The 18072-nt window shown below is 43.9% G+C and overlaps 1 protein-coding gene across 6 annotated transcripts in view; it reads left to right on the top strand.

Annotated features, from left to right (window-relative positions):
* Positions 1-18072, top strand: part of UBR4 (ubiquitin protein ligase E3 component n-recognin 4) — a 79275-nt gene that overhangs the window by 31172 nt on the left and 30031 nt on the right. The window contains exons 49-72 of one of the 6 annotated variants that reach the window (XM_074560313.1): positions 286-502; positions 1881-1913; positions 3058-3121; positions 3600-3734; positions 4399-4573; positions 4807-4944; positions 5378-5499; positions 5873-5984; positions 6515-6645; positions 6787-6964; positions 7154-7258; positions 7749-7904; positions 8559-8727; positions 9450-9546; positions 9984-10091; positions 10572-10688; positions 11860-12069; positions 12819-12968; positions 13683-13910; positions 14019-14097; positions 14558-14800; positions 15729-15897; positions 16508-16652; positions 17341-17426. In XM_074560313.1, coding sequence (XP_074416414.1) covers positions 286-502; positions 1881-1913; positions 3058-3121; positions 3600-3734; positions 4399-4573; positions 4807-4944; positions 5378-5499; positions 5873-5984; positions 6515-6645; positions 6787-6964; positions 7154-7258; positions 7749-7904; positions 8559-8727; positions 9450-9546; positions 9984-10091; positions 10572-10688; positions 11860-12069; positions 12819-12968; positions 13683-13910; positions 14019-14097; positions 14558-14800; positions 15729-15897; positions 16508-16652; positions 17341-17426 — 3367 coding nt within the window. The remainder of the gene's footprint in view (positions 1-285; positions 503-1880; positions 1914-3057; positions 3122-3599; positions 3735-4398; positions 4574-4806; positions 4945-5377; positions 5500-5872; positions 5985-6514; positions 6646-6786; positions 6965-7153; positions 7259-7748; positions 7905-8558; positions 8728-9449; positions 9547-9983; positions 10092-10571; positions 10689-11859; positions 12070-12818; positions 12969-13682; positions 13911-14018; positions 14098-14557; positions 14801-15728; positions 15898-16507; positions 16653-17340; positions 17427-18072) is intronic. The other 5 variants (XM_074560309.1, XM_074560308.1, XM_074560312.1 and 2 more) reach the window with 5 other exon arrangements.

Here is an 18072-nt window from a genome sequence, read left to right as displayed (position 1 = left end):
TTTGAACTCACCACAGAAACAGTTTGAGGGGCGGATCCTGCACATTTAATAACTTTTTCTTTATGGCCCAGTTTCTGGCTGCAGTGGATGAATGTGCAGAATCTCAGCTCAAGAATTTTGTGTTGAGGCAATAGAGAAGTGGCCTTGAAAAGGAGGTGAAACTGTCAGAGTGGGTGTATGTTAATGACGCAGTATAATTGCTATCCTGACCTTAGGAGGCTATGCTTGTTGTATTCAAAAGAAACTGTTTTGTTAGTTTTTAAGAAATTTTTCTCATCACTGCAGTTGGGGCTTCTGTGGATCCTGCCGGAGTCACAATGATGGATTCCATAAAAATTTATGGCAAAACCAAGGAACAGTTCGGATGGCCTGATGAGCCCCCTGAGGATTTCCCCTCAGCTTCAGTGAGCAATGTTTGTCCCCCAAACCTGAATCAAGGGAATGGCACTGGAGACACGGAGTCGACTACCCCTGCTGCTGCCAGTGGGACTGTCCTGGAGAGGTATCTCTGCAGTCTTTCTCTCGTTTCTCCTTTAAAATGGGTAGTGGCTCTAGAATGGACCTAGGTAATCTTGTGTGCCTTTCTTAACTGGGAGAATTTAAGGGAGTCAGTGAGTTGTCCTCACTGCCATACAAAACAGCATCTGAAAAGTCAGTGATTATCTTCTGAGCAGGGCTTTGTGCTCACCCTTGATTTATCTGGTGGAGTAGATGAATAGATTGTGCGCATGCTTCGTGTTGCTAAGTTCATTTGTTAACAGCAGTCTTGAAGAGCTAAAAGAGATTTCTGCTGCCTTGGTACATTTTCTCATTTCAAGCTGGCCCTTTTTCATTCTCTAGAGCTCACAAAGGTTAGGCCTCTCTGAATTTAAGTTTTGAGGAGGACTTTGTGTGTGACCTTGCTTTAGGCGAGTGGTTCCCACCAACTTATCTTGTAGCCCATATGTCTCAGGTTTAACTACTGTGGTGGACAAAGTGTTAGGTCTCACCCTGCTCCCCCACCCCAATGTCAAGTCAAACCACAAGGGTGAGCTTGGCATGTGTTTAGCAGAAGAAATAGAACTTTTTTTTTTATATCCACCCTGCGTTCTTTCTCTGAGCTCACACAGTCTGTGCCATAAGGGTTGTAGAAAGCCTGGCAAGCTGGCAGGGATAGGAGGGACACAGATCAGAGAGGAACTACCACTGCTGAAAAATGAGCATTTTAAGGGATATGCTGCTTGACTGTGAGTTAATTTTGTCTTACTGAAATTCTCAGGTGAAGGTTCAAGGCTTGAAGTGACAGTTGTGTCCAATTGAAGGACCCGTTTGGCCGTCCTTTAATATTTTGTCTAATAGTTCATGGGATTTTTCCCTGTGCTTAATTTCTCTTTTGTTCCCTCCTCTGCTGTGACATCTCCACAAGATGTCCCTCTCTGCACAGACATGCTTTCTGGTTTTCCAAAGCAGTGGGATTGTATTCTAAAAACTCAGAATCAAAAAAAGGATTCTTTTTATTTTTACTTGCGTGTTACAGAATGCAGCATGTTTACCTTATAGAGGGCCTCTTGAGTAGGAACAGCTAATGGCAGGGAAGAGGCAGCTTTCCTGTCAGGAGTTTGGTGTCTGTTCTTCAAATTTCACCTTCAGCGGCGCTTTAAGCGATGTGCTTGGCTTCTCTGTGCTAGGTGGCCTGGATCTCCTTTATTTGTTTTGCTATTAGGCAAGTGTCTGCTGCCCAGATAGAAAGAACCATGCTTAGATTTACTGTATATAGTGCTCTCCCGGCTTCCTGATTTCCCCATTTAATTTGCCTTTTGCTTAGAATGTGTTCTAGGGAGATTTTCTGTGAGCTTTACACATTTTTATTTTTTTTTTCCTTTTTCTTTGCTCCCCCAAAGTTCTGAAACTGAGTCCCTAACCACCCTGGACCGGTTAGTATGCCATCCTTTTCTCTGCACGAATGAGTGTGTGTCAGAGAGACAGAACACATGATGTGGCTTTTGTTGACTGTTTTGTTTTTTTTTTTTTTGTTTTCCAAGTGACATTTGCTTCTTTACATTCTGGTCATTGCATGGCAGATGGTTTAGCAAAATGTAAAGATGAGGTGGTTTGCAGGTTTTTGCTGTATACAGCGTAACTGTTGCTTGTTTGACAGACTCCTCTTTTCGCTTTGTTCCCCTCCTTGCGTCTTTTTATCCCACTTATATTCCCCTACTAGCTTTATAGAGGGTGGCTGCGGGTAGGGGAATGTAATGTTATTTATCGCCACCAGACCAGGCAATTGTTTCTTCTACCTTGTATCCAATCCTATGCTGTCATTTCTCCCCTTAATGCTATCTCTTCCCTCCTTTTTCCTGTATTCTTGCACTGCTCCTTCTGGCGTGTCAGATGGCATTTCAGGTAGTTCTACCGCGAGGCATGAAGTGGTGCTGCAAGGGAGATTCAGCACTTTGCCGCAAGTTGTAAATAAGGTTTTCCCTTGGGGCAAGTATTTTACTGGCCTGCCTTACCGCTGTCAAAAGTTTGGACCTCAGCGTCTCTCACTTGGGTTGTACCCAGTGCTCCAAGTTAATTTTCCTCTGGAATATTTTGCGCTGAAACTCCAAATTGGAAAGAGCAACCTGTGTGAAAATAGCAAGCGAGTAGAATCTTGCTCCCTTAGAAAAGTCGGTTACGCTTTTTCCCATGTGTCATACCAACCCTTGATCTGCAGTCATATGTACGTCTGTGGGCCATGGTGAATTGGTACTGTCAAGACAATCCAAGTTATCCCTGCTGCAGGCTGCGTAAGGAAATGTTTTATCCTCTTTGGTAGAGAAAAGCCCCTGTCTTTCAGCTGTGGATTATTAAAGCAGTCCTAAGTTTGTCTGTGAGCGTGAGCCAGGTTTAACTCTGGTCTGTAACACAATGAAATGATATGCATGGTGCCTGTGGCAGGTTTTATCATGCTTTGATTTTGTACTTGGCATTCGTTAGCTGTCTCTGAGCTACTCATGACTGTAGCCCGCATAAAGCAAAGTGCTAAGGAGAGAGAAGGGTTGCTGTACTCAAGCCTGCTTTCCTTTCTCCCTTCAGGCTAGTAGTGAGTTCTTTAGAAGCGCTGGAAAGCTGCTTTGCTGTAGGACCAGTCAACGAGAAGGCAAGTAACTTTCTGAATACATTCTTGAGCTTTCGGAGATGGGGGAGGAGGGGCAAGATCAGCAGCACCTCCTGCAGCCCTGGGGGCCTGATACGGAAGAGAGCCGCATCCGTTTTGCTCAGAGCACTGATCTGAAAGTTGACTTAGTGAAAAGCATTTGAAACTAGTTTAGAATGACAATCGGCATTTGCATTTCTCGCTGGTGGGATTTTTGTGCTGTGGAGTGACCTCATTTACAAAAACAGCAGGGTAGAAGCCCATAAATCTCAAAAGGACTTTTCTTCTGTAGACATGTGAAATGTTCCTTAAATGTCAAATAATAAATTGAGGAGGCTATCAAAACTGTATTGAAGGAAGGCAGAAACTTGCATGCACATTTTAAAGAGGGGAGTGAGCTGCAGATACACTGAGAAGTCAGACTCACACATCACCTGAATGTTAAATGTACTGAAGAATGTTTTTCTGTTCTTGGGAGCAGGAGAAGAATAAGGTGGCAGCTCAGGAGCTGGCTACTATGCTGCTGTCCATGCCAGCTCCTTCCAGCGTCCAGCAGCAAACGAAGAGCCTCTTGGCTAGCTTGCACACCAGCCGCTCAGCGTACCATAACCACAAGGTAACATGGTGCAAGGATTTCAATGTCTCCTGAAACTTGCCAGTTTATGGTTGAGGTGCACCATGCCCCTAGAAAGCCCTTCCTCCATGCAGCGTAAACCTGCTGTCTAATTTTCCTTTAGCTCCTGCTGCCTGCCCTGCTGGCTTTTGTGTTTCACCAGAACTTCACTGCTTAAAATGCTTTTTGAAGATTTTCATAGGAAATAATGTCAGTTAATCTAGAGAAATCAGGATCTCTTATGACATGAAGTTCGTTTGCAAACTGCGTAGCTCTGGTTTCCGTTTCCACAGGCATCTGGCTTAGGGTAATAGGAAAATACTAGGGTAAGTGGTGGTTAGACCGTGTGCAAACATAATTGCAGTAAATGCACAGATGCCTGCAGCTAGCCTTTGCTAACCACTCGAATGGTTATGTTTACACCCTGGTCTTTCCATCCACATGTAAGCCCCAAGGGAAGAAAACGTGAAAATCCATTCTCGAGCCAGATTTCTTCTGCTATGGGATGACTTTTTAATATTAGTTTTCCTTCTTAGACGATACTGGCCAAGAGTTAAAGCAGCAAGTGTCAGATTTCCCCAGGATCTGTCCTGCAGTTGTATTCCAGTTGCCCTGTTGTGCTGCTGTCTGTTGTTTTTCTTTGCCTATGTTATCTTTCACTTTACAGGATCAAGCATTGTTAAGTAAAGCCATTCAGTATTTGAGTTCCTCAACCAAAGAAGGAAAGGACCTTGATCCTGAAGTGTTTCAGAGGCTGGTCATCACTGCTCGATCCATTGCTATCATGAGACCCAACAATCTGGTCCATTATACGGAATCAAAGCTGCCACAGTTGGAAACAGGTAGAGAAGTTTGGATTTTTCTCCAGCTTTCTCCTGTGATAACTGAACGTGTCTTGAGGCATCTGGTTCTGTGTGACAGGGGACTGTATTTGACAGGTTTGTTAGGCATGTGATAGGCCTTGTTACGAGGACATCAGAGCCTCTATCAAAAGCCATTTCAAGTAAAGTTGGTGTTACCCTGCTTTTAACGTTTTCCCCTGCACATATCTGACAACTGTTCTTAATCTGTACAGAGAATGAAGAAGGGCAAGAGGCCCAGAAACAGGCTGAAGGAGACGGCTGCACTTTTATTACCCAGCTGGTCAACCACTTCTGGAAGCTACATGCATCAAAACCCAAAAATGCCTTCCTTGCCCCTGCCTGCTTACCAGGTGTGCTAGCTCTTCCTTTGCTGTTGTAAAGCTTGTGTATTTTGAAGGAGGCTATTTTAAGCTTGTGAACAGAGAAAATGACTTGTTCCAAACTCGGCTTACGGTGTTAATGATGCAATGCATGCTTTCTAAGGTGTGTCTGCTCTTGTGCTTTTGTCCAGAAGTAGTTGTATTGTGCTAGTAAAAAGGGACTTTTTGACTTCATGGGTGGTGTGAGAGGATATTCAGTGGTGCTGGCATGAGGTGTGCACAGTATTCCATTAGGCAGACAGGACTGGTGTATAAGCTCATTTTGGATTGAAATTTCAATATATTTGTGGTACTGACATTGTGCCTTGAAGTCGACAAACAAAAGATGCTTCCTGCAGTGTCTTACTCTATGTGCTGAAATGGAAAGATAGTTAATTACAGTCCTGCTTTTATTTTGCCTTAGGTCTCACTCATGTTGAAGCCACAGTCAATGCTTTGGTGGATATTATCCATGGATACTGCACGTGTGAACTGGATTGTATCCATACAGCATCCAAGATCTACATGCAGATGTTGCTTTGCCCGGTATGTAATTTTCCTCTGCTCTGCATCAGCCTATAACACTGGTACTATGAACAGAATTAAATACAGGTATAATGACAATACATAGCACGGATACAAATTGGAGGCATGCAGCCGAAAACATAGAGCCAGAAGTGAACGAAGGAGAAATTTCTCCCCTTATGTTTCAGTAATGTTTGTGATGTGCTGCGTGTGGAACAATAAGTATTGCTTTATTGCTGGGGGAAACGGGGAGTTTAGAAGTTGGGCAGTGGCGTAAGTCTTACGTGAATCATGACCAGCAGAGACTCACAAGTGTATTTTTAGCTATCTTTCCAAATTCTGTGAGTAAGCACTTAAAGCTAAGAAGTTTAATGACTAACTGTAAACCTTCTAGGATCCTGCAGTGAGCTTTTCTTGCAAACAAGCTTTGATCAGAGTGCTGAGACCAAGGAACAAGCGGAGACACGTCACCTTGCCATCCTCCCCTCGGAGCAATACTCCTATGGGTATGGAAGATCCATTCATCTTTGCCTTTAAATGAGCATGACTGACTTTATTTGTCAGAAAAGACAAGAAAATATAGTCTTTTAAATGGGGCAAAACCCAGTCTTTTTCCTTTATTTTCTCTCTCTTGCCCCCTGAAAACCTGTGCGTTTTTTTCCCAAACATTCACCTCTTCTTTGATGTTCTTGGGTTCAAAGAGGAGATGTCTCTGAGATATTCCCATTTCAGTGTTAGGGAAATCTGACTATTTTATCTTGGGGGGTAATAATCCAGACTGTCCTAGAATTCCTGTGTGTATTTTCAAGTCCTTATAAATCAGTCGTAAAGATGCGTGCAGACCAAAATCGGGGTATCCAATCTCCATCCAAGAGATAACTTTTTTAGCATTGACGTGAGTTGTAGTTGTCATGGAATCTGCTAGTGACTGGGGGTAAACTGAGGACAGCTTAGGTTTTTTTCTCCGGCGTTAAGTACCTTGTTCATGATGATGTGAGGAGATTGCACATTTGTGAATTAATCCTTTGTAACTCAGGAGATAAGGATGATGATGATGACGACGACGCAGAAGACAAGCTGCAGAGTTCTGGGATAGCAAATGGCGAGCATATCCGACAAGAAAGCCAGGAGCAAAGCGAAGTTGATCACGGGGACTTTGAGATGGTGGTAAGTCTGGAGTGTTTCTCTTTGAAGCTTTCCAAGTGTGTTAGATACTTGAGTTTAATGTATTTATGAGGAATCAGTTTGTAGGGCTCCATTAGCTGGTAGTGGTTTGATGAAAACTCTCGCTCTGTTTCCTCTCCACAGTCTGAATCTATGGTTCTGGAGACTTCCGAAAATGTGAATAATGGGAACCCTTCTCCCCTGGAGGCTCTTCTGGCTGGAGCAGAGGGATTCCCTCCTATGCTGGATATTCCCCCAGATGCAGATGATGAAACAATGGTGGAATTGGCTATTGCCCTGAGCCTGCAACAAGATCAGCAAGGTAAGATGGCATTATTGGCAGTCAAAAAGGTAAATAGAATATGAGGAAACTGGGAAAGAAACAAAGCAGAAGCTGCTGATGTCACCACCAACAAAGCAAAGATAATAGAACTATGAAATGTACAGAGAAGGCCAGAGTTAAGATAATTCTCCCATAGAAAGATACTCATAATTTGTTTTCTTCTTGCAGGGAGCAGCAGTAGTGCACTTGGACTTCAGAGCCTAGGACTGTCTGGCCAAGCACCCAGCTCTTCTTCTCTTGATGCCGGAACGCTCTCAGATACAACAGCATCAGGTAACTGTTCACTGCAAGGAATCAAGCTTTTTTGATTGTGACCTAAATAATTACTTAAAATTTGTTTGTAAATACGGTTTTGAAGAACTAATAATTATTGGCATCATGTATTTTTGATATAGCGTATTTATGGCCTTTTCCTGCTTTGATGGACTTTCATTATAGGCTTCTGAGGAAGTTATTTCCTCTCCTTAAAATAAAGCAGACAAAATAAACCATATAGTGTATTTCCTTTGCATTTATAAACAACCAGACGTTGTTCTTCAAGTAACTTGCATGATTGTCAATTTGATGAGAAGGTTTCCTTCTCAGGGTATCGCCCCTCCACTGCTTTTAGCAGGCTTAAATGTATTGATGGACACTTCTAGGTTCCCTTTTGATTTAGAGTTGAAAATTGACACAAAAAACAAAGGCAAATATTCGTGGCTTTTCTTTCGTAGCATGTGCGTCTTTTGAAGTTATATCAAGGCAGTGTTTTTACTTGTAACAGCTCTCTTTATTCTCTTAGCTCCAGCGTCTGATGATGAAGGCAGCACAGCTGCAACAGATGGCTCGACTCTTCGGACTTCACCTGCCGACCATGGTGGGAGTGTGGGCTCTGAGAGCGGTGGCAGCGCGGTGGACTCCGTAGCTGGTGAGCACAGTGGTAAGTGGTTGTACCTCTGTTTTCTACTGTAATAGGACTTTACCAGAGTGAGAGGGGGTGGGTAATCCCTGGCAAAGAAGAAATCTCAGTTGCAAATAGATGATGCCGTGCATCATTTTATGTTTAATGCCACAGTGCCTTACGGACTGAGTATTTGCTCACTTTTTGTAGTTTTCTAGAGGTGTGGAATCTGCAGTAGTTTTTACTGGCCTGTAATAACAGAATGCAGTAGCCTAAAGCAAGACTGAAAGAATTCACTGAACTGCTGGATAAGTTTGGATGAGATAGAATTCATTTATCTCTTTTTTGCTGGGGACTGATACCCAGGTAAAACTACTCACAGTCTTTTATTAAAAATACCATGTCGGTGCTGCTGATCCTGTATACAACACGCGTCTTCTGACTCTGTTTAAATTACTGCTGTGGAACCAATTCAATTTGGGCCACAAAGATGAGGCTGACAAACAAAAGAATGCTGGGGGTGTTAAGTAGCATCTGTAGAAATGACCCTTACAGCTTTCTGAAGGTAACCAGAGACACCTACTCCTTAGAACCAGAGTTCCAAAGGATAGTTCAGCTGCGTCAGTTGCTATGAAGCAGGCAAGAGGTATGTTCAGTTGCGCTCACGATGTCTTTTCCTTTTTCCTTTTTCAGTGTCTGGCCGTAGTAGTGCTTATGGGGACACGACAGCTGAGGGCCACCCTGCTGGACCAGGCAGCGTCAGCTCAAGCACAGGCGCCATCAGCACTACCACAGGCCAGCAAGAGGGAGATGGTTCAGAAGGGGAAGGGGAGGCAGAGGGAGACGTCCACACCAGCAACAGGCAAGGGGCTTCGTTTTCCTCTTCAAGAATAGCACATCTGGTCTGCAGTGTCATTTTTTATGGAGGAGTGGACCATAGGTGCTGAAATTCGTGGAGTATCATTTGTGACTGTTGTATAGTAAAAATTGAAAGTGAGAAACATAGAATAGAGCAGACTACAGCACTGGAAAATGCCTCCCCTCTGTGAATTCACCATGTGACATGTTAAACATACCCGATATATGGCCCACAAAACTGCTGCCTGTACAAAGTGATGAAAAAATCCTGCATGAGTCTATTAAACAGAGGAATCGCTACGGCTTGGGAGCTTGTGAAATTCAGTGTTAGGAAAAAAGTATGTGCAGAAGTGCGAAGCTCTTTGGGAAAGAGCTGCAGTTTTTCATTCTCTGGGAACAGATGCTCAGTCATTTTTACAGTGCGGTTTGGAGCTGATTTGTAGTAGCTGTTTCTAGACAGTTGAATTCTGCGAGTAGTCGTGGTAGGCAGTGTAGTTCTGAAGTGAAGAACTACGTCCGTTGTCAGAGTTGCTCTGCATCTTTGACATCACTTAACTGTAAAGTCAGAGGGAGTCCACTCCTGTCCGTGCTGATTTGATGACCTTAGGATTTTTTCCTGCTCTGCGTTTATGTGGTGTATTGCAGTGATAATCCTGATGGGTCTAGCATTTCTTGTGGTGTGTCTGAAGTCCTGTATTTCTAATTCCTGGCTTCTTGACTTCCCAGGCTGCACATGGTCCGACTGATGTTGCTGGAGAGGCTGCTGCAAAACTTACCTCAGCTGAGGAATGTTGGAGGAGTCCGGGCCATTCCTTATATGCAGGTAACTGAGCAGGGCTCAAGAGTCAAGCCTTAACAAAATAGTTCATCAGTACTACTGCTGCTGGGTTTCTGTTCGCACATGCTTTTCCCTTTCTCTTTCCTGCCCAGTCACAGTGTGGGAGTCCAGCTCTGAAGTGTTTGATCCTTTGCACAGCATTTGTGCTAGACATTTACCCTTTTCTCAGTGTGGCGTTAGTTGGCTGACGAGCCTAAGGGCTAAAATCGTTATATTTGGGAGGGTCTTTGGGGTTTATACTGAATGTTCCTACCAGGATATGATGGTGCAGGCAGAATTTGGGAAAGAACATAAATTAATCAAGGTAAAATCTGCAGGGGTTTTGTGAAAGATAATCTGCAGGGGTTTTGTGAAAGATAATCTGTATTTATCTTAAAAACATGGAACCTGCCGCCTTCTCATTCTCTGACTTCTGTTCCCAGGTTATTCTGATGCTCACAACAGACCTAGATGGAGATGATGAGAAAGACAAGGGGGCTTTAGATAACCTTCTGTCCCAACTGATTGCAGAACTGTGCATGGACAAAAAGGTAAGCTGCGGTATGAGCACCCACCCTTCGGTTTGCTCCTTCTAGACAGGGCTTCTTCCCGTGGAGGAATTAAATGCATAGGAGTCATAGAAACACATTGCTGGATGGATGTGTTCAGGCAGTTTATTTGTCTTGGCTCACTTCACAGAAGGTGGAAAATAACGAGTTGTAACTCTCACTGTTTCCTGGTCCCGGCATCCACAAGTGAGCATGAAAATTGGTTTCACTTGAATTAAACTTTTGAAACAGGCATGATCAGTGATGCATAATTGACATATATACCTTTTCATTTGTGTAATACTGTTCTCTGGCACGCAGGCCACTGTCTACCCTTATATTGAGGAATTTGAGCTGCTTTTTTAGTATTACTGCTTGAGCTTAAATTAGAAATGGTTCATGAGGATCAGAGCCCTGAAAACTAGGATGCTTGGGACAATATGCTCAGCTCTGTAAGTAAGCAAGCAAGCTCTCTCCTTGCAGGATGTGTCTAAGAAAAATGAACGCTCTCCGGTGAACGAAGTGCACTTGGTAGTCATGAGGCTGCTTAGTGTGTTCATGTCCAGAACTAAGTCAGGATCCAAGTCTTCCATTTGCGAGGTACATTCTTCAAATGCTTTGTCAGGGGGATGATGTGACTGGGGGGCTTTTGTTCCTCAGAGGTGGTCTAAAAGCTGCAAACTGAAATAGCTGGTCTAAAACTGAAAAAAATGTTAAAAGCGCTTTGGAAAAAATGATGAGGAATCTGTAATGTTACTTGACTCTTGTGGAAAAAGATCTTTGGTGAAGCTCAGAATGGAGGAAACGGACATGTAAAGACAACTGTATTTGCTTATTTTGTGCGTGGTTTCTGACTGAGCTAAGGGCAGCACATTAATGATGTTATTTAAAACGGTCTAGCAGATTTTTTCCTTGCATCTTACTGGTGCTGAAGGGGTTAAAGAGGATTTGTAATGTGATTATTGGAAAGCAATATGCTGCTGTGTCAACGTAAAAGTCGCTAAGAGGATTCCTTAGATATTTGTTGCTAAAAGGTACAGTAATAAGGCATAAAAAGCAGTATGTGTGGTGGGAAGGAGATTAATAAAAAAGCATAGAGGTTAAAAAATTCAGTCTGAACTGCATCAAATTTTAATGAGCTTATGAGCTGTGGGGTTTGTTTGGATTTACAGGGCTGCTTTAATAGTTTTATTTACAGTAGCTTTTTCTCCAGCCTTTGTTATTCACTTGAGCTTCCCACAGAAATCAAAGCTCATCGTCTTGCAGAATGCAGGTGGACCAATACCTGGGTGGAGCAGAGCCTCTGAGCGGCATCTGCAACAGGGACTCTTTCTCTACCAGAATTCACCCCCAGCTGGCCAAATCCCAGATAAACAAATAGAAATCCCAACTTTAAAAAAAAAAAAAAGAGACGGGGGAAAAAAAGACAAAAAAAAAAAGCCCTAGTCGTCTAATCCATAGCAGAGTGGCCTCTGGCACATGTGTCGAGGGGAGATTAGACTTAAGAGGAGATTTTATTTGTTTTCCTTTACTAAGCGCTTGTTCAAAAGAGTCTCTGTAAATATTTGAGTTGCTTTTCATAAACACAAAAAACCCAAAAACCCCAACCTCAGACAAACCCCAAACTTAAAAGCTGCCTGTAAAGTTTCATAAAAACCTGCTCTCTTATCCACACTGTCAGCAACTGCTTGTCTGATTCTCACAGCTTCCCCTGCTCGTCCGACACGGTGATTCTCAGGTGCTGTAGTAATCCACCTCCTCTTTGTTCCAGTCTTCCTCCCTCATCTCTAGTGCCACTGCTGCTGCGTTGTTGAGCTCTGGTGCTGTTGACTACTGTCTGCATGTGCTGAAGTCTTTGCTGGAGTACTGGAAAAGCCAGCAGAACGATGAGGAGCCTGTAGCCACCAGCCAGCTCCTGAAACCTCACACTACTTCTTCGCCACCTGACATGAGCCCATTTTTCCTCCGCCAGTACGTGAAGGTGAGTCCTACCTACCTACGCTGTTAGTATTACATGACCTGCAGTAAAAGGCTGCTGCACAGAAGCAAGGGAAAGTTCTTTGCAGAACTGGTTTTCCCTTAATAGTACAATTAAAATCCATTCCCTTAGCATGTAGTTACAACTGGGATTGCTCCGAGTTCCCTGACAGAGCAGCCCAGCTTGCTGTATCCATCGATGCACCCCTAAACCAAGCAGTTCTGTGGGGCTGCTCTCACTGTTTCTGGTTGAAATATTAATCTCCCTGAAGGGGAGCTACTCCATCGCGTGACTCCGTTTGCTTGGCAGGCAGAATTTCTGTTCTGAACCATCACTGCTTATTGTGGCAAGGAAGCCTAGCAGCTGATGGGGATTTCCATGCTAAATCCTAGACTTGTACGACCACCATGGTGTTTTTATGCTAAAATTCTGCTGGAGTCAGGGGGGCTTTGATTATGTGTACAGGTGCAGTGAAAAAAAGCCTAGTTAAATGTAAGAATGTCTCCTAAGTTGAAAGCTTATATATGAAAATGCCTTATTGCTACAGACCAGCTTCCGGCATCCTAATAGTTACCATCTAGTTAAAGTTCTCATGGCTTGTTTTTATTTATAAAATGGGAGCGTTTCTTCTGGCTGTAAAGGTGCAGAAAAGCTTTGTTTTTAGAGAATCAATGAATGCAGCCTGTAGCTTGTCATGCCATCACGCTGGGAGTGTTCGGTGCCGGAGCCTGATCGGTTGCTTTTGGTTTCAGGGTCACGCCGCAGATGTTTTTGAGGCCTACACTCAGCTCCTGACGGAGATGGTACTGCGGCTGCCCTATCAGATCAAGAAGATTGCGGACACGAACTCCCGCATCCCACCTCCCATCTTTGATCACTCCTGGTTCTACTTTTTGTCTGAGGTGAGTGAGAACGTGATACACCTACAGATTTTAACAAAAAAAATCCAGTAATGTTACCGTTCATGGGAGGTAGGAGCTTTTGCAGATCTGATCTCAAATCCATCTCTGATTTTTAATTTCCCTTGAAAGAAGGTGAACTGTTGTCTTTGTTTTATTCTATAGGAATCTATAGGAAAGCATACATGAAAAATAAGATTGCTGTTATTTCCTGTAACTCAGTGTTTGCCGCCAGAAAACTCGGATAGAAAACCTTCTCTGAGATGGTACAATGTAACATTGTGCTGGTGTGTTGGTACTTAATTTAGTCCTTAAAAAAGAAATGAGTAAGGTATTTGGAGTATATGTTTTCAGTTCCTTTGGTTGTAAAGCTTCCTACTTGAGATAATAAGTTATCTTACATTTGCGCAGGTGTGGGGTAGGATTTCTTAATTAGGCTTGACTAGCTTTCTGTTTGAGGTCATAGATGACAAAGAATGATTTTCAGAAGCTGTTTCACATTGGCACAGCTCGGGATGCTGCAGCGTTGCTCTGTCGTGTTTCTTCTGCTTGTGACGTACTTTTACGGGTTACTTTACAGTACCTTAAATCTGACAGATTCGTGAATGCACCTCCTGTATCTTTTCTTTTTGTAAGAAAACACATCGTATTTTTGTTGGCACAGGTTGCCTTCTGGTGAGTTCACAGTGCTGATGATATAGGCTTTTCTTTGTCTAGTACCTGATGATCCAGCAGACTCCATTTGTGCGCCGCCAAGTCCGCAAGCTTTTGCTCTTTATCTGTGGATCAAAGGATAAATACCGCCAGCTCAGAGACCTGCACACCTTGGACTCCCATGTTCGTGGAATCAAAAAGCTCCTAGAAGAGCAAGGCATTTTCCTTCGTGCCAGTGTGGTCACAGCAAGTTCAGGCTCTGCCCTGCAGTACGATACCTTGATCAGCTTGGTAAGGAAAAGTGTGCCCCTGTACTAGGGAAGAAGTGTTTGTTGCATTTGTATATCAGTAACAGAAATACTGACGTGGTGTTTAATCCCGTCCCATTGTGCTTTTCAGATGGAACATTTAAAGGCTTGTGCAGAGATCGCCACACAGCGAACAGTAAACTGGCAGAAATTCTGCATTAAAGATGACTGTGAGTTCTTCCTCTGAGAGTATTTGAGGGAGCAGAGGGGATGCATTATGTGTCGTGGTTTGAATCAAGACTTCTCAGATGGGGAAGCTCAGCAGCGAAGGGGGAACACAGCTGAGAGTTTTGAGTAGGACTGAACCGTTTCCAGTACTAATTATCACACTGCTCTAATTGCATCTGTTTCTTAGCTAAAGAGCACAATATGGTGTAATGGGTAACTTACAAGAATGGGAGTAGATCTGTGTTCTCTTGCTCACGCTGCTGTTGTTCCAGGGTATAATTTGGGATGAAACATTTTACCTTCGTGTACCCAGATGTTATGCTTCTATAGTGTAGGGATAGGAAGGTTCTGCGAGGTTGTGGGATGGCCCTTGTCGTGATCAAAGGGCTTTTTGTTTTGGGCTGGGGTTTTTTTGCTTGCTTTTTTTTAATTCAGACTTCAAAGATTTTCTTCTCTCTGCAGCGGTTCTCTATTTCCTCCTTCAAGTCAGCTTTCTGGTAGATGAAGGAGTGTCACCAGTTCTCCTGCAGCTGCTCTCTTGTGCTCTGTGTGGCAGTAAAGTGCTGTCTGTGGCTTCATCCTCCGGATCATCGAGCACCTCTTCCACCTCTGCTCCTGCAGCTTCGGGCTCTGGGCAGCCAGCAACACAGAGCAAATCCTCCACTAAAAAGAGCAAGAAGGAAGAAAAGGAAAAGGAGCGAGAGGGTGAGCTGCAGCTGTGCCCTGTTCTGTGGTGTTTTAAGGGGATGGGCTGCTCCTCTCAGCCTTTCTTATTTCTGTTTAGAGAGAACTGTTTGCTTCTCGTTGTGATAAATACCACTGTTGTGAAAGCATCATGGATCGTGGCAAGGGCACTTGCCCTTATTCAGCAATAATTGGGAGAGAAGAGTAGTTTTTCCATATATAGATTGGAGAGGGCCAAAGGTGAAGCTGTATGCCCTAAGAGTCGGGGCTGAAATTAAGTGCTGAGTATATCCCAATCACAATGAGTATTTGTTAACTTGAGTGGGCTTTACGTTACCTAATGTAAATTGCCTGTTCCAGTGACCACATAGCTTCCACCTGACTTGGCTCTCCTGGGTCGTAGGAGGTTGCAATGTTCACAGGGATTAAAAGAAGCACTGGAGATGCACACCCAGTTAGCTCTGCTCCTCAGTGATTGTGTTCAGACTTGTTTCCTCTGTCTGACTGGGAGGAATGACTCCTGTATGTTGGAGCCAGGGCTGCTGCTTAATGGTTACCCGAAGTCCTGGGAAAGTAATTAAGCTTTCCTATAAAAGTCATGGGCATAAATTCTCTCTTGGCTTTTCCTCAAGGAACCGTTTTGGCTTTCTCTGTTAGACGATTCTCTGTGAGTCTTTTCACTGTCCATGCTTATCCTTTTCTTTTTATCAGGACGTGTGGCATATTTCTCAAGTCCTTACTGGCAAGTTTTCCAACAGTTTTCTTCTGTGTTAGTCAGGAGTACTAGGTTATATTTTTTTGGAAAAAGAAAGGAACATTAAACTTGCTTGTTGCCTGAAACACAGTAATTTGTCCCAATTGTCTTCGCTCTGTGATTTATAAAATAGGAAACTGGCCTGCCATCTGCTTTTTTAAGTCTGTCTTTCTTCTGCCACTTGATATCCCCTAGGCGAGAGTTCGGGCAGTCAGGAGGATCAGCTGTGTACAGCTCTGGTGAACCAGCTGAACAAGTTTGCTGATAAGGAGACCCTCATTCAGTTCCTGCGTTGCTTCTTGCTGGAGTCCAACTCGTCCTCCGTGAGATGGCAGGCCCACTGCCTCGCGCTCCACATCTACAGGTGAGCTGGGAGGGAGCCTCTGACCTGGCTCTTCTTCGCCAGCCTCAGCTCAGTTAGGAAGAGCTCTGTCCTTGTGGAAGAGCTAATGCTTGAGCCTCTGTCCTGAAGGATGCTGAGGCTTGCAGATGATTGTGTCCCCTTGAATTGCTCATACAGTTTTGCAGTTATTTGGTCTGAAGGTAGTAGTTGTGACTTATTGATCAGCTTGAGTTATTGTCTGCAAGAAGCATTTTATTTCTGTCTGCAGAATCCGGCTCCTCACATGTATGGGAGTAGGCACTTGTGGAAAGTGAATTTGTGAGGCAGGTGCAGACTCATACAGTTTAAAAGATGGGAGTTATATAGGGAGAGGCATGTTTCAGGGTGCTGAATTCCTTCCGGACTCTATTCAGTTGTTGCAAGACAGCTGCTTTCATTTCAGAGAGTGCAGGAAAACTGCTGGTGGCAAGAAGAGATGAGATTTAACTCTGTGAACTCTGGTGTATAGCAAGATAATAGCTTCCAGGTTTGGTGAACTGTAGCATGTATTTTCCTTTAAAATAAGATTGTGTGCTATGCGGTCAATATAGCTGTCTTTACAGGCCTAATTGATATGTAATCCATTCAACAGGAACTCTAACAAATCTCAGCAGGAATTGCTGTTGGATCTCATGTGGTCAATCTGGCCAGAACTTCCAGCCTATGGAAGAAAGGCTGCCCAGTTCGTAGATCTTCTAGGATATTTCTCTCTGAAAACACAGCAGACTGAGAAAAAGGTACGGTGAAAAGCAGGTGCAGCATCCCAGGTCCTGCTGCTTCCCGTGAGTTATGTTAGTGCTCGTTTATGATACAGCTGGGACAGATTTTCTGTCAAAAGAGCTTCTGGTGGAAATTTTTTTTGTTCCCAAAGTTTTGAATGTTAAAAAATGCAGGGTCCTGAAAAAATTGGGGAGTGTGGATTTTTATTTTATGGTTTGGGTGTTTTTTGTTGTTTTTCTTATTTGGAAGAAAGCTTCCTTCCCACAGGAAGACTTTGTGGGAAAACACATTTATCTGCTAGCTCTAATTTTTAGATTTTTGACATTTCAGCTCCTAGAAATCTTCTGTAACCACGACTTTTGAACAAAGGAAGTGATAGGATTTCTTAGGGGACCAGGGGGCTTGAGAACAAGTAATTTAGACGCACTGATACTTGTATGTGTATGTTTAAAGAGCTGGGAATGCCTTACGAATCGTGGCAGGCATTTGCAACGATTGGCTGGCAAATAGCATTGTTATTGTGGTAAAGGTCTAATTTTAGGATCTTTTACGTTCCTGGGTAATGATTTAACCACATACATTCCTGTGGGTATAGTGTGTGCGTCTTCTGGGGGACCTGGAATGGCACAAGATGAGATATGTTTATGTCTTTGTAGCAATAAAAAAAAAGTTGAGAAGACAATTATTTTCCTAATTGTATTTCAGTTGAAGGAATACTCCCAAAAGGCTGTGGAGATCCTCCGGACTCAAAACCACATTCTTACCAACCACCCGAACTCCAACATTTACAAGTGAGTTACTTCTGACTTGGATCCATTTCACTAAAGGAGCTTTTTAGCAGAGGAGCTGCGATCCCCAGGGGAATACGCAAGTCTTCTGATAAAGTTGTGGTGGAGGAAGGACCCCTGCTGAGATTGCATGCTTGCTGCAGCTGGTCTCGGGAGAACAGCGGATTCCTTCCTGCCAGCTCGACAGAAAAGGACTTGGGAGTGTTGGTTGACAGCCGGCTGAATATGAGCCAGCAGTGTGCCCAGGTGGCCAAGAAGGCCAACAGCATCCTAGCCTGTATCAGGAATAGTGTGGTGAGCAGGACTAGGGAAGTGATCATCCCCCTGTACTCGGCACTGGTGAGGCCCCACCTCGAGTACTGCGTTCAGTTTTGGGCCCCTCGCTACAAGAGGGACATTGAGGTGTTGGAGCGTGTCCAGAGAAGGGCTACAAAGCTGGTGAGGGGTCTGGAGGACAAACCTTATGAAGAACGACTGAGGGAGCTGGGGTTGTTTAGCCTGTAGAAGAGGAGGCTGAGGGGAGACCTTATCACCCTCTACAACTCCCTGAAAGGAGGTTGTAGAGAGATGGGGGCTGACCTCTTCTCCCTGGTGACAAGTGATAGGACGAGGGGAAACGGGTTCAAGTTACGTCAGGGGAGGTTTAGAT

This window comes from Larus michahellis, chromosome 16, assembly GCF_964199755.1.
Source record: "Larus michahellis chromosome 16, bLarMic1.1, whole genome shotgun sequence".
In the NCBI taxonomy this organism is placed as follows: domain Eukaryota; kingdom Metazoa; phylum Chordata; class Aves; order Charadriiformes; family Laridae; genus Larus; species Larus michahellis.
This window is presented reverse-complemented; position numbering and strand designations above follow the sequence as displayed.